Source organism: Acanthopagrus latus, chromosome 12 (assembly GCF_904848185.1).
Source record: "Acanthopagrus latus isolate v.2019 chromosome 12, fAcaLat1.1, whole genome shotgun sequence".
NCBI classification, from domain to species: domain Eukaryota; kingdom Metazoa; phylum Chordata; class Actinopteri; order Spariformes; family Sparidae; genus Acanthopagrus; species Acanthopagrus latus.
The window spans coordinates 10,698,732-10,712,475 of NC_051050.1; the positions used below are offsets into that span (position 1 = coordinate 10,698,732).

The window sequence follows — 13,744 nt, forward strand, 5'->3', positions numbered from 1 at the left end:
GAAGGTATTGAAGCTCATTTTAGCTGCAGTCAACAGCAACCAACAACAGTGGTCATGATCGCTGCTACAGTCAGGTTGATAAACAGGAGTGAAGACAGATTCCTGAGCTCTCCTCCCGTCAGTATTCGTCGATATTTTTCATAGGCAGTTCTTCATGTTCAAACCGCCCGTTCAAATCACACAAAAACAGTTTTATCTCTCCTCACTGATACTACTGTACATGACATTATGAAATGCTTAAACCAGACATTCGACAGTTTTCATCTACCTTTTAAGTTAATTGTTCTCAGCAGTGTAGGAGGTCTTCAGCCAATTTGGCTCAAAATGCTTCCTCAAATATTAAAATGCACGTGTTAAAATATAGCAGACAACAAACTCAATTCAGTCCACGTCCACACTGGGCAATGGATTTCTCTATAATTATCCAATCACACCGAAGCAAATGAACAGAATTTCTCTGGGAAATAGTGTGAAGATGGTGAAACTCTTCAGGTAAAAAATACAGAGCACACTGACACGAGTAAATTGATGTTTTAACCTTCAGTTAATAAAAAAAACAAAAAAAAAACAGAATGACTTAGGGCTTATTCTGTCCAGCAGACATGCAGATGCTACAATTATCATAATGTTGGGGCTCTGGGACGAGCCTGACTGGGAGTGGAAGCAGTAAAATTGAGAATTTTGAAGCCTTCAGCAATGACACAGCGGAGCTTGAAACATATTTTACATGCCTTTCTCCTGTGGACCAGTGATGACCGGCTGCAATGGATCTGAATAAAAAAAAAAAAAAAATGGAAGCGTGTGTATTCGTGCATGTGTGTCCATTCTTACCAAGGATGAGCGCAGGATGAATTTCAAAAACAAGAAAAACAATAAGTTTCCATTTTTTTATTCTGCTTCGTCCACGTGCTGGAACATCAACCGATCAGTCGCCGTATTAACTGTTTAATATGCCACAGGGGCGTGTAGCTCTTAATGACTGTTAAAGTCATTACAGTGTGTTACTTTATTACCTGGTGGATTTGTAACATTATGCAACACAAAAGGAAATAAATAAGTATATTAATCTATTCTCCAAAGAAGAAAGCAGCGGGACGGTACAACTGTTTCATGTCGTAATTATCTCCGTAGCTCAGCAAATTGTTTTGTGCTTTGCACTGATGTTTTCTCAAATGTGGTGAAAATAGAAGCGTAATGAGGGGTACAAAATAAAACTCCTTTGCATTTCAGAGACATACGCAGCTTCCTCTACGCCTGTGATCTAACTTGTGCTGATATGTATATTTAATTGGGTGTAATTTAACTCTTTGAATGCTCACTGCCCACATTTTAATTGAAAATCTCATTATTACAGTATCAGCAGTGATAGTGAAGGGGATTTGTTCTTTGCTTTCTGAGCAGTGGATTTGATTGCCGTCCTCACATGTCCTTAAAGGGCACGCAGATGAAAGAGGCTATGTATATGATACTGACTCAATGAAGTCTGGTTGAAAAATAATCGAATGACCTTTCATAGCTATCTGCTTTGAGATTTCTCTCTGGTGATGCCGTGAAAGAGCATAAAATATTTCTCACTCCCTCTTTCTTCATCTATCGCCTTTTCTCAAGCCATCCGAGGCCTTCCCCCTCAAAATCCTTTCTCAGCTCGGACCAGGGCAGATGTAAACCTCACTGAAAACAAGCTTCCTCACGCAAGAAAGTTTTTCAAAGTCATGTGTTGAAAAAAAACGGACTCTTTAATATGTCTCTCACTGGTGGCTAGTCGTAGCTCAAGGTTGATTCGTTAAAATTAATTTCATTCATCAATCATTTAACATAATTGCGGTTTGAAATTGTCCCCTTTAATATTGTACGTGCATCAACTCTTCATTTTGCATCTGTGCAGGCAATTTACAATTAATGATAAAAATACGAATGAAAACTTATAATACCAGTTACTGTGCATCACTTGCAGCCGCTATCGGCCCCATCTCAGGTCTGATTCATGAGAGATATTGCACTATTAATATTACAGCACAAACAGGCTTATATAGTTTTGCAACTGAGTGCAATTTGCCATGTGATTGACTGAAATGACAACTGACAGAGAGGAGAATGATAAACACTGCCTCATAGAGATTACAGTAAAACATGGAATCAGGTAAAGCAACCCAGTCGCCAGAATGAATGTTGGAAATGTACGTTTCTGCAAACCACCGATATGTTGGAACTTTATGTTTCCTTAGTTTAAATTGTCTGTTTTATGTCATGAAAAAACGCTGTGCTTGGGGTCAAATATCAATTGGTCACAGTTTGGAAAAGATCCCAGTTTCACTTAAAATGCTTGTTTTGGTCTCCACATACAACGGCTGGAAAATGTCTTGAGGTCTCCTTAAAAACATCCTGTGTTAAAACACTTGTAACTCCACCACCAGCACCTCCACCTCCAGGTATGACACGTGATAGGACAAATGTGCATATACACATACACATTTGTACAAATAGGTATTTAGCCTATGACAGGTACGCATATCAGTGGTTTGCAGACATTAACTGCCAACATTTTATCCTGGCAAGTGGGCTGGAAGAAAGAAGGAAAACAAGACTTCAGAGAGAGTGAACAATTCATTTATTGACAATCATGACATACTTATAAGTGCCAAAAACTCTCTGAAGTAATAGCTTTTACTTTAACTGCTTGTGGCTTTTTGCAACAGTGTTTGTGAATGCATGAAAAAGGGAACAAGTTTGCTCCAGAAACAGGCCCGTTACCCACAGGTGTGATTTACACACTGGGGAACACGACTTTGTCAAATGTCAACAAACTGAATATTGATGCACCATTATACATTTCCTTCTCCCACCGTCATTATCTACTCTGACCTCATACAATCCCCCCATTACCATAGCTAAAATTGCATATTCTGAAGACCATTTAAACAGATGTTTTTTTCATCTGAGCCCTTTTGCCCCCAGAAGTAGTGCACTTTCCATTACATTACTATAATTTAAATACCCACATGACACAGTAGGAACTTGTCAGTGCAGTTTAAGATTCAGATTTGAGAATTACAAAGCTTCTTTTTGTCTTATTTGCGCATATTTAGCATCAACAAAATGCGAATCAAATGTTTTGGGTAAAAATGTAAGCAAATCATGTATCCTATCTTATTACCTACTCTACAGTCTATAACTCCGTGTTTTACTACTTGGCCAATAGCTCACGTCTCTCCTCTATCTGCAACCACAGTAAAAGGAAAAAGAAATGTTCTATTATCGCTGCCCACTTTATGGAGGATGGAGAGCTGGTCCTTCATATCAGCTTGCTCGTAGAACTATTGAACTACCCTTTCACAAGGTTGTCAATATGGCCAGGGTGTTTTTAGTACCTTTTCTGTGGCGGCGGCCATGTTGGCGTTGGTGACGCGTGTTGAGCGAGACCGTGTAGTTCACAAAACTAGATGATATTTTACATAAACTACGACGAACTGTGACCTTCTTGACTTGAAAAATGATGTTTAAAAGTGACAAACATATTCTATGTAGTTCATGCGCAGCTCAAGCCTGATGAAGAAAAACGACATGTCTCTCTCCATTCACTGCCATAAGTTTTTCAATAAATGGGGTCCCATGGGGTCCATCGGAAGGGGCGTGGCTTTGGCTCCCTATTGAGAAAAAAACAATAAGCACAGCTGAGCGACATCAGTCATTAGGACCAAGAGCCCAAACAGGAGTCATAAAAACGTCCCTCTTGTTTAAAGACATATGTGCTGTGCTATACGTTCCTATAACTCCGGTTTTGTGTGAGGCTAAATGTTGGAATAAAGTCAAAATAAAACTCAGGCTACTGGCTCAAAACTGGATTCCCTCCAGGACACGTCAAAGCCACTTAACAGTGACACGTTCCTCATAAAACACTGACAAATTGCGTTTTGTGACTTTGGTCTCAACCCTGGAGACTCTCAAATTACGCACGACGCGCGTCATGAATTCAGCAGTGTCCAAGTGGGCTAAAAAGCCGCTCATCACCCCTCCTCATCGCTCCTCTCCTCTCCCCCTCCTTCTCTTCTCTCTCTCCTTCTCCCCCTCCATGAATCCTTCGGGCCAAATACTCTGCTCACTCTCGCGGCGTGTGCGTCAGCGAGCGGTCTCCTCCGCCGCTGCTCGACAAAAACCACACGCAGCTGCTTTCATTCTCCAGTGCTCGCCGCGGCACGATCAGGAGGGGAGCTCTCTTCTTCGTCCTCTTCTTCTTTTTCTTCTTCGCGGCAGGGATGGCACCTCTGATGTTTCTGACATAGGACAAGAAATCACACGTTTTCCCTTCTCATTGTGACCGCGCAGCTGACTGAAGTGCCATTTTTTTTGTTTGTTCTTTTTTTTTTTTTTCCGGAGGAACAAACTTCCGAAACGTCCTCACTGGCCGCTAGGTTTCATGTGTTTTATGTGTTTGCGCTCAACAGTGAGGTAGACTTATGCGGGCGGATTTTACGCGAGGGTCGGCGCGCGGTTGATCCCGTGGATGCGGCTGTCGGGGTCGGTGTCTGAGCCCTGCAGGAGCAGCCTGTCATAGGGCATCACGATGTCTCTGGCTGTTCTCAAGTGCATGAGGAATATTTCTCCGGAGATGCTGCCGCCGCCGCCGCCGCTGCTGCTGCTGCCGCTGCTGGTGCCCATTCTGTGGTTTTTACCTCTGACCGGAGCGGCTCCTTCTTCGACCACCGAGCAGCTGGACACCGGGGTGGTAAGTTTTTCCTACCTTGTCAAGTTTTTTGCCACTTAACACCACTTTTGAGTACAAGCCTCCCGCCTGGTCTGCCTCTACTTTTGGACGCAGATCCTCTCCATACTTGATCTGAATGTTAACACCTCGCAGCAGCAGCAGCAGCAGCAGCAGCAGTGCGCGGCTGCAGCCTGGCATCTCAGGCTGCATGTGATGCCGATGGGGGAAAACAATGTAAGAGCCTGTTTCACAATGCAGGAATACAGGTCCCTGTAACGTGTGGCAATAAATACCTGTAAGTGTATTTGCCATGGTGGCATATCGACCTGCTCCACAGCGCGCTGACATAGAGTATAGTGCCTACCATCCACTGATAAATGGCACACGAGGCTCACTTCAAGCCACCGTCTGTGCCTCCAGCGCTCTGACGAACCAAGACGTGAGACCACTGGCTTTGAGAGACTGCTCCAGTATGTCAGCTGAAGCCGAGCCGAAACACTCACCAGGTTTAGAATGAGGTCGTTTAGATGGAGAAGTGACCAGTGAAATATGTTTTAATAAGAAGATGTTAACGTGAGCTGTGGATTTGGTAGTTTTAACTTAGTAGCGCTTGATGACTGAGAGGATATGGAGCAAATCATCGTCTCTCACGATTTGTGAATGGATGTATTGTTTTCGTATCACCTTAAAGGGGCACTATGTAATTTTTCTGAGAAGTCAGAATTGAAATGTTTGCCGTATTAATTCGTACATAATGCAAATTCGGGAATGTGTATCTCTTCTGCAACCAAGTAGACACTGTCTGAAGCTAGACAGGTGGCAGGGTCCGCCAAATATAAACGAAAGTGAAACAGTATGAAATAGGGTTGTCCTTTAAGGTCAGTTCATTAATTCAGTTTATTCAGTCATGATAAAGAAGGAGTTTGTTTCTGCAGTTTGTTTAGACATAAAAATCAATGAAGAACTTTCTCCTCTGATTACAGTTTCATCCCTTGGCGGACCCTGCCACCTTTTTTTTAGTTTCAGACAGTGCTCTGGGAACATCGGCTAGTTTATAAAGAGTGTGAGCTGTGAGTTAAGTAGCTTGATTTATTAGTGCGTGATAATTGTGGCAATATAAATGTCTCCTACGTGCACCGAATTTGTTTTCTGAGCAGACGCTCTGTTATTCGAATGAGCCGAACCTTTCGATGAGCTGTATCCGAGCAGATTGAAGGCTGTTATTTGATCATTCATCAATAGTTTCGAAGAGAATACTTCCGCTTCTTCTTTGGAATTTGATGAGCGGAGCAGCTGTGGATTAAACAAGTTATCTGCTAATTAGCAACTCTCGGGACAACATCCTAATTAATCGTTTGCTTTAATAGCTCTATTGTCACGTACTTTTCTCATCTTTCTCTGCTCTGCTGAGCATCAATCTTCCCCGAACAACTTCACGTCTCAGCGATGGATTGATGGATTGGTCTTGTACCGCTGCTTTTCAGCTGCACTGTTTCTCTGTTTGGTTTTGTTTTTGTTGAGGAGGAACTCCATTGTCAAAGACTTATTGCTGAGGCCTTTCTGTTGCTGGACCACGTCCCTGTGGATGTGTGCCACCAGGCAACAGCCATTCATCTTCTTAGTCTTAGATACTCTCGGCTGCAGACATGAATTGTACCGCCGAGTTTGGTGAGGACAGGCAAATGGTTGGACTTGGGGTTAGTGTTAGTTTTACGTGTATGTGGCTGACTGCCATTCTTGAAAAGTACAAGGTTGGTTGGTATATGTCTGTCACTGCTTAATGTAGTTGTTACATTTTTTTTTGTTAAAAATAGTTGATTTAAAGGACAAGTTCACCCAAAAATTGAATACTCATCATCCACTTGCCCCTGTGCGGATGGAAGTTCACGCGAACTTCCGCAAAACATTTCTGGAGCATCACAGCTTTCTCCTCCACCACTGAAGTAGATGGGGACTTGTTTTGAAATTAAGAAAAACACCCAGAAAACGACATGAAGTGGCTCCGTACAGCTCATCTGGTGTGATCCAAGACCGCGGTAGCTCCGAGATCCCGGACTGATTCAAAAAAGACGTTATTTACAACCTGGACGTGTGGTTGAGCCTGGTCACCCGCTTCAGATGGAGTGCACGCTGATGCTTTTAGCTCAGCAGCTAGTGAGGACTTGAGTTTAAAAATAGATGTAAATAACTTTTTTTCAAATCTGTTTTGAATCTTGGGGCTTCTGGAGACTTTGATTACACCAGATGTGCTATGCTGTCTTTTTTTTGGTGTTTTTTCTCAGTTTAAAATCAAGTCCCCATCTACTTCAGAGGCGAAGGAGAAAGCTGCAGCGCCGTTTTGCCGCGACGCTCCACAAATGTTTCGCTGGCCGTGAAACGTCACCTGACTGGAGTAGATAATGGCTGATAATTTGAGTGTGAACTTGTCCTTTAATATCTTTTCTCCACACAGCATTGGGCGGTTGGATGCAAATGATTTGATGTTTAGTCAGCCGAGCCTTAAAGCTGCCTTGATACTATATTATCCCCCTATTAAGCTTCGTTTGAGTGTGTGAGCAAACACTTGGCTTCGATCACATGCAAGCAGAGACTGAGAAACGTGGGCATCTCTGGAATTCTTTTTCTCAGCACATAATCAGTGTTAGAGCAGTAATCCCTGCTGTTTTGTTCCTGGTTTGGTTCACAGTCTATCGAGAAAACTGTCTGTGTTTATTGCTCGTGAGGTATTCAACTCTGCTCATCAGCCGTGTGTTTACTGCAGCTCCCTGTCATTTCATGCCACACTGCTGGGTTATATGAGCTCCTGTGCCGGGGAGCAGCTGCCCACCGTATTTTAACAGCCTGCAAACTAAAAAATTGAGCTGAAGAACTGGCTCAAAGCCGGTTGGAAGGTTATGGAAGCAGGGCTGCCACCGACGCGTATTTCGTTGATTGATTTTCTCACTGATTAGTCATTTGGTTAATAAAATTTCAAATAAAAAGAAAAATAACAGTCTGAAACACCATAATGTTCCATTTCAGATGTTTGGCATATTTGCATAAAGACTGATTCAAGATGATTAACAGATCCAAGGAGTGATTACTTTTCTGTCGATCACCAATCTTTGGGTTTGGCTGAAATGTGTAGCGTGAGTGTGTTTGGATCAAAGATCTTTAACTGTCCAGGGCTCCCACTAATGACTGCTTTAATTATTGATCACTCTGCCAATTATTTTCATGATGAATTGATTCACCGCTGAATCTAGAAAATGTTAAGAAATTCAGCCCAAAGTGATGTCTTTAAACTGCTCGTTTTGTCCGACCAACAATCCAAAACACAAAGACTCTTTATTCCTGATCATCACTGACAAAAGAACAGTAGCAGATCCTTACATTTAAGATGCTTAACTCAGCAAATGTTTGACATTTTTGCTTCAAAAATGACTGAAATGATTCATCTTTTATCAAAGTAGTTGACATTTAATTTCCTGTTGATTGACTGGTCGTGTAAAGGTACCCTGTGGAGTTTACTTGCAAACAAAAACTCACAATGAGAGCTGTCAAAAGTACCTTAAGGTCATGCTTGAGTAAAAGTAAAGGTATTCTGTTGAAATTGTCACTCTGGTTTCACCCAAGTGAACGTCACAGTAAAATTCTCAGATATGAAATTTACCAAAGTATTAAAAGTAAATATTAATAATTGCATATATGTTTATACAGTATACTATGGGTTGACCAGTAAGACCAAGTTGACCACCAAGACATATGGTGCATTTCATTTTGGTCTAGAAAACACATGGAATGCATTTTATATCCTCATTAAAGATTTGCAAAGATGAATTTTCTAATTCTGTAGATAGAGAATTGCTTTGTTTCTACCGCTGCCAAATGTCACTCAAAGCAGCACAGCATGAAACCGGCAGCAGGATTGTGCATTGTGTCACCCGTGTTGTCCCACGGGTGCCTGTGCGTCCTCGAACAAACAAAATGCAGACCCACTAGTAAAAGCATTGCTCTGTAGTACATCCAGTGGTCAAAAACTCCATGTGGTGCCTTCAATAGACGTGATCGTTGCAGCTCTGGTGCGGTGAGTGAACTGGATGGTGCACATGAGTGCGAGAACTGACAGACAGACGGACAGATGGACACCCGTCCACAGGGACTCTCTTCCCCTGTGACCGTTTGATTGACTTTTAAATATGACTTCCCCTGCAATGATTGAAATTGCTCTCAGCTGTTCATAGCAGGTGGATAATTGGTGTGTTTCGGGGGTTTGAGAGGATTTTTCCCATCTTGTGTGCCCAGTTGTGTTCATAATGGTGATGCATTTGGAACCTCTTCCACATAAACAACCATGTACCCACAGAACTGTGTCCTGATCTCCGACTCTGCCGCTCCCCTGTCCCATTTCACCTCAGAGGCAGCGAGCTGCTTCACTTGGCCTTCAGTCGAGCTGGATGGCTGAATGTACCCGTCTCTCTTTGTAGCCGCTGTACGCCGTAATTAGCTCAGCCACAAACTTCAGCACAGATCTGAGGCATCCAATTTCTACTTTTTGCTGTTATCTAGCCCAGTATATCGGTGCAGAGGTCCAATTTGCAGTTTCAGCATTTGAGGGAAGTGCTACATAACAGCTGTAATGTAATCTGCAGTATGTTTTCCGCTCATCATATCATTTTACTCCTGATGGCTGTTTCCTGCGCTACAGAACAACGGAGCTCCTTGAGGGACTATTCGCCCTCGGAAGCAGCACTGAGCTTGCTTTAGCAGCTGTAGTAAGATTGAGGTGACTAGATCAGCTGCTGATAAGAGCACTTTAATTAATATTTAATCTAACAGAAACTGACCTTTTGAGTCTGTTTTCATTGAGCAAAAATGTAATTTTCTGACGAGTGTGCAGCGCTTGTCTGATGGGATAACCACACCCCGCCAGTCTGCTTCTTATTCTCATTTTGTTTTTATAATTTCTTCAATGAGAGTACCATATGGCCTCGCGTCTGCTGAATTGAAAAGAAAAAAAAAAGAAAAGGTGGACACCACCCTCCTCCACCTTCTCCTACCACTCTGGCTTCCTGCTAGGCTTCGTATTACTGAGCCTCCCCGGCACCACCATGACCACCCCTCATTAGCTCTCTCTTTGCCTCTCATGAGTGAGCATTTCACCAGTCTTATATTATGTTCCCACACTTTCTCGGTCTCCCTCTTTCAGTTTCCCTCTTCCACTCCGTAGGGGGCTTTCTTCTACCAGCACATCGTGGCTCTTCTGATTACGCCCAGAGGCGCAGGAGTAGAGGGGGCTCAAAGAGAACGCTGTATGCAGTGACAGTCGCGGTGAAAGTATGATGGAGAACTTGCTGCGCTGAAAAAAGTAATCGGCAAAGGGTCAAGAAAGGAAAAGGCGTATGAAATGAAATGAGATGGAATACATAATTGAAGGAGTGGCAGACGTGGAACAAAAAAACTCCTGCACACTGTTCACTTCACTTGCAATGAATTGTAATAACAAGGTTTCGGTACATCTCACCTTTAAAATGTTATACCTGCAAGATATTTTTTAAAATGTATGGTTTGAGCCACTTCCTCTTACTTACAGTGCTATTCATCCATCTAAATTGTTCTGGTGTGAGTGGCCAAGTTTTGGAGATATGGCCCTTCTCTCCAACATAATGGAGCTAGATGGCTTGATGACTTGTGGTTCTCATGTGGGAACTATAGTCAATGCGCAGAAGGAAGCATGCATCTATTTATGGACGAGAGGCTCGCTAACTAAGCTGCAGCGTCATGTGCGCAAATTCAACGCCATTTTCTTCTGTTCTTCAACACGGTTAGAAGTTGTGATTCTGTTGAGTGCAGAGATGATCGCAAGCGCAAGTCCAATTCAAGTCTTTCTATGGCTCTAATGCAGGGGTCTCAAGCTCGCGGCCCGCGGGCCAACTGCGGCCCGCAGGACGATAGTTTGTGGCCCCCGCCTTCATATGAAAGTTTAATGTTAGTGCGGCCCGCGGATTTGATATGAATGCTGTCCTGATTTATGCTTCTCTGTATCCGTCGGTATGCAACGACGCAGAGCCCTCTGCGTCATAGCGTACCCTCTCCGACCCCCTCTCCGTCAGCTTACGAGCACCTCCCCAAACAACAGAGAGCTCACGGAGACCGCATCGCTCTGATTGGTCCGCTAGAGTTACCTCATTTCCGGAATCCCGATTTGCCGGCCGTATTCCTTCCACAACAATAACGTCGCCACTCGTCTCCTCTTTAGTTCTCGTCTCAATATTTACAATAAAAATGTCGATCAGTTCCAGTTCCAACAAATGTCTTCTCTGTGTCTCCATTGTTCGTTGTTGGTAGAGGAACGAGGCCGGGCCGTAAATAAACTAGTTGATAATCCTAACGGAAAGAAACGTATCGCCCTCTATTGTTAGCGCTAGCTCCATGCTAGCCACGAGCCGAACTTTATTAATAACTTTTAATTTATTTAATTTAATGTTAAACTATATTCAACATTGTTGGGCACCACAAACACTTCGTGTTTCCATGGTTTCTGACCTTCAACCAATCACGAACTGTGCCGTGCTTGACGTCATATGCAAGCGCAGGACCCCAAGCCGATCTGGCGCCGGCGGAAATAACACACATTGCAGAAATGACGTTCTCCGTGTGTCGGCTAAACACTGAAACTGAAACGTCAACGCGACAGTGACACCAAGTGGAATTATATGTTCCATTGTTGTTCAGAAAGTTAAAGGTTAAAGAACTGTTAATACAGACATTTGAATCTGAATAATAATAATTAGATTTCTCTAGTCAGCAACTATATGTTTCTTAAGTCTTCTATATCTGCTGTATTATTATTATTATTATTATTATTATTATTATTATTATTTTATACATATTATTATTATTATGTCATGTCATGTCATTGTCCGTAAACGCTTATCCCTTTCCAAGGGGTCACTGGGTGTTGCTGCTGGAGCCAATCCCAGCTTTTGTCTCAGGGCGAGGGCAGGGCACTCACTGGATAAGTCGCCAGCTCATCGCAGGGCCCTCACTGATGAGCAATGTGGGGTTCAGTATCTTGCTCAAGGACACTTTGACATGCAGCTCAGCCTTGCCCGGAGCTGGGATTTGAACTAGCAACCTTTCGATCTCTAGTCGACCTGCTCTACCCACTGAACTACAGCCGCCCCATTATTATTATTATTATTATTATTATTATTATTATTATTATTATTATTATTATTATATATTAAATATGACACCATATATCAAAATTTTAATATGACATAAAACATTTTCTTCATGTCATAAGACATGACATTTTACGAATACGACATTTTATTTATTTATTACTGATTTATTTATTTATTTTCTTATTAATTCTTCATTTGTTTATTTTTTTCATCTTATTTTGTGTTAAAAATAAAAATAAAGACATTTGAGAACATTGGAATGTTTTTATCAGAGCTTTTCTTGTGGAAAACCTGATGCGGCCCAGCCTCACCCAGACTCTGCCTCCAGTGGCCCCCAGGTAAATTGAGTTTGAGACCCCTGCTCTAATGAGTGTTCTGTCATTTGCTGTATGCCATCCGATCTGCTTAGAACACCACATAACTACATCTAAGGAATGCGCTGTGTCATTATCACTCTGTTATCTGTTAGCATACAGTATCAGCATTGATCATTTGTTTGGTATATGATTACTTTAAACAGGCGTATTGCATCTCAACATGAAAACACACACAATCAAAGCTCTCTTTTATAGCTAATTACTATATTTTGCTTTGTAACATGAACACACAACTGCAATACAGAGCAAGTACTGAGGCCCTACTTAGACAGCAGATGGTGGCAGCATAACGTGGACTATTAATTCATGGCAAACAAACACTCATCTTTTCAAAATATTCAGTCAGCACTAATTTTAGATAGCTCATTATGCTATCGGTCCATACTTGCTAATGTTAACCTTAACAACCGAACCTGTCGAGGTTTGGGTTTTTTTTGTGACTCTTTTGTTAGGGCCTTGTAAGAAGTCTTTAAAGCCACAGTTGAAGACATCAGCATCGTCAGCATACATCAGCATCTGTGGTTGGTGCTTGTGAAACAGGCAGGAGGGAGAGAGGGAATGACGTCCAGCTCACCAGACTTCGAAGTCCAGCCAGAGTCCAAGTCGAGTCTCAAGTCTCTGTGTGTGGCAACGTTAAGTGCGGCTCAAGTCCAAAAGTCCCCATCTCTGGCAGACAGAACATTTTTTCCGCGAGAAACTGCTCACAACAAAGTCCGGGGATCACCTCGCATTGAGCACCGCAAGCCGAGCGTCACCTAGTTCCTTTTATATTCCAGAGAACGCAGACCTCCCTGTGGCTGAGAGCTCCAAGACTCAGCAGCTCACACAGATGAAGTATTTTTGATCCTAGGGTGAGGTGTCCCGTTTACGTAATCATCCTCAACACCTGTGGCCTGTCTGGAGATGGATACAAATTCACGAAATGCCAGCTATCCCGTATTTCTCCTCGTTGCAGTATCACACTGGACTCTAAGGATACTTTTAGCGCCGCTGTCCCACTTCCATCAAACCGCGTGACCTTTTCTGTCTGTAGCGCCGTATCGCGGGGTCAAGTGGGAGATGACTACACAGTGGGGCAGAGTATATCATTGTGTTATGATTGACAGTGATCACAAGAGACAGTTCGGTAGCACATTCTCTGCTTGTCAGGGAGAGAGAGGAAGATGCTGCGGAAACCAGCGGGTCCTAAAATCCGCTCCCATCCGATCTGTCATCGCGGCTTTGCCAAGTGTGAAAGTTCTCCAGGGAGTTGTAGGTTTCTGAGGAGATTTTCAGAGTTTGTAATATCCTTAGAGGCCAATTCAACGAGGATCTTGAGGGCTGACACTTTGTTGGCTCCCACTGCAGCATGACAGTGTGGGACTGATGTGTGGCAGCTGCAACATTTCTGCTTGATGTACCAGTCAATAACAACACCGGATAGATTGGGTGAATTCATTACTGAGAGTTGATAATGCGGCGAAGGAAGCCTGCTGGTTAAATGGAACATTCTGGTT

General features: G+C 42.9%; 1 protein-coding gene across 1 annotated transcript in view; it reads left to right on the forward strand.

Moving 5' to 3' along the window:
• Positions 1-2,841: 2,841 nt before the first annotated feature.
• LOC119030608 (matrix metalloproteinase-17-like) overlaps positions 2,842-13,744 on the forward strand; it is an 82,568-nt gene continuing 71,665 nt past the window's right edge. The window contains exon 1 of the mRNA XM_037118350.1: positions 2,842-4,723. Within this exon, the coding sequence (XP_036974245.1) occupies positions 4,562-4,723 (162 nt within the window). The 5' untranslated portion in view covers positions 2,842-4,561. The remainder of the gene's footprint in view (positions 4,724-13,744) is intronic.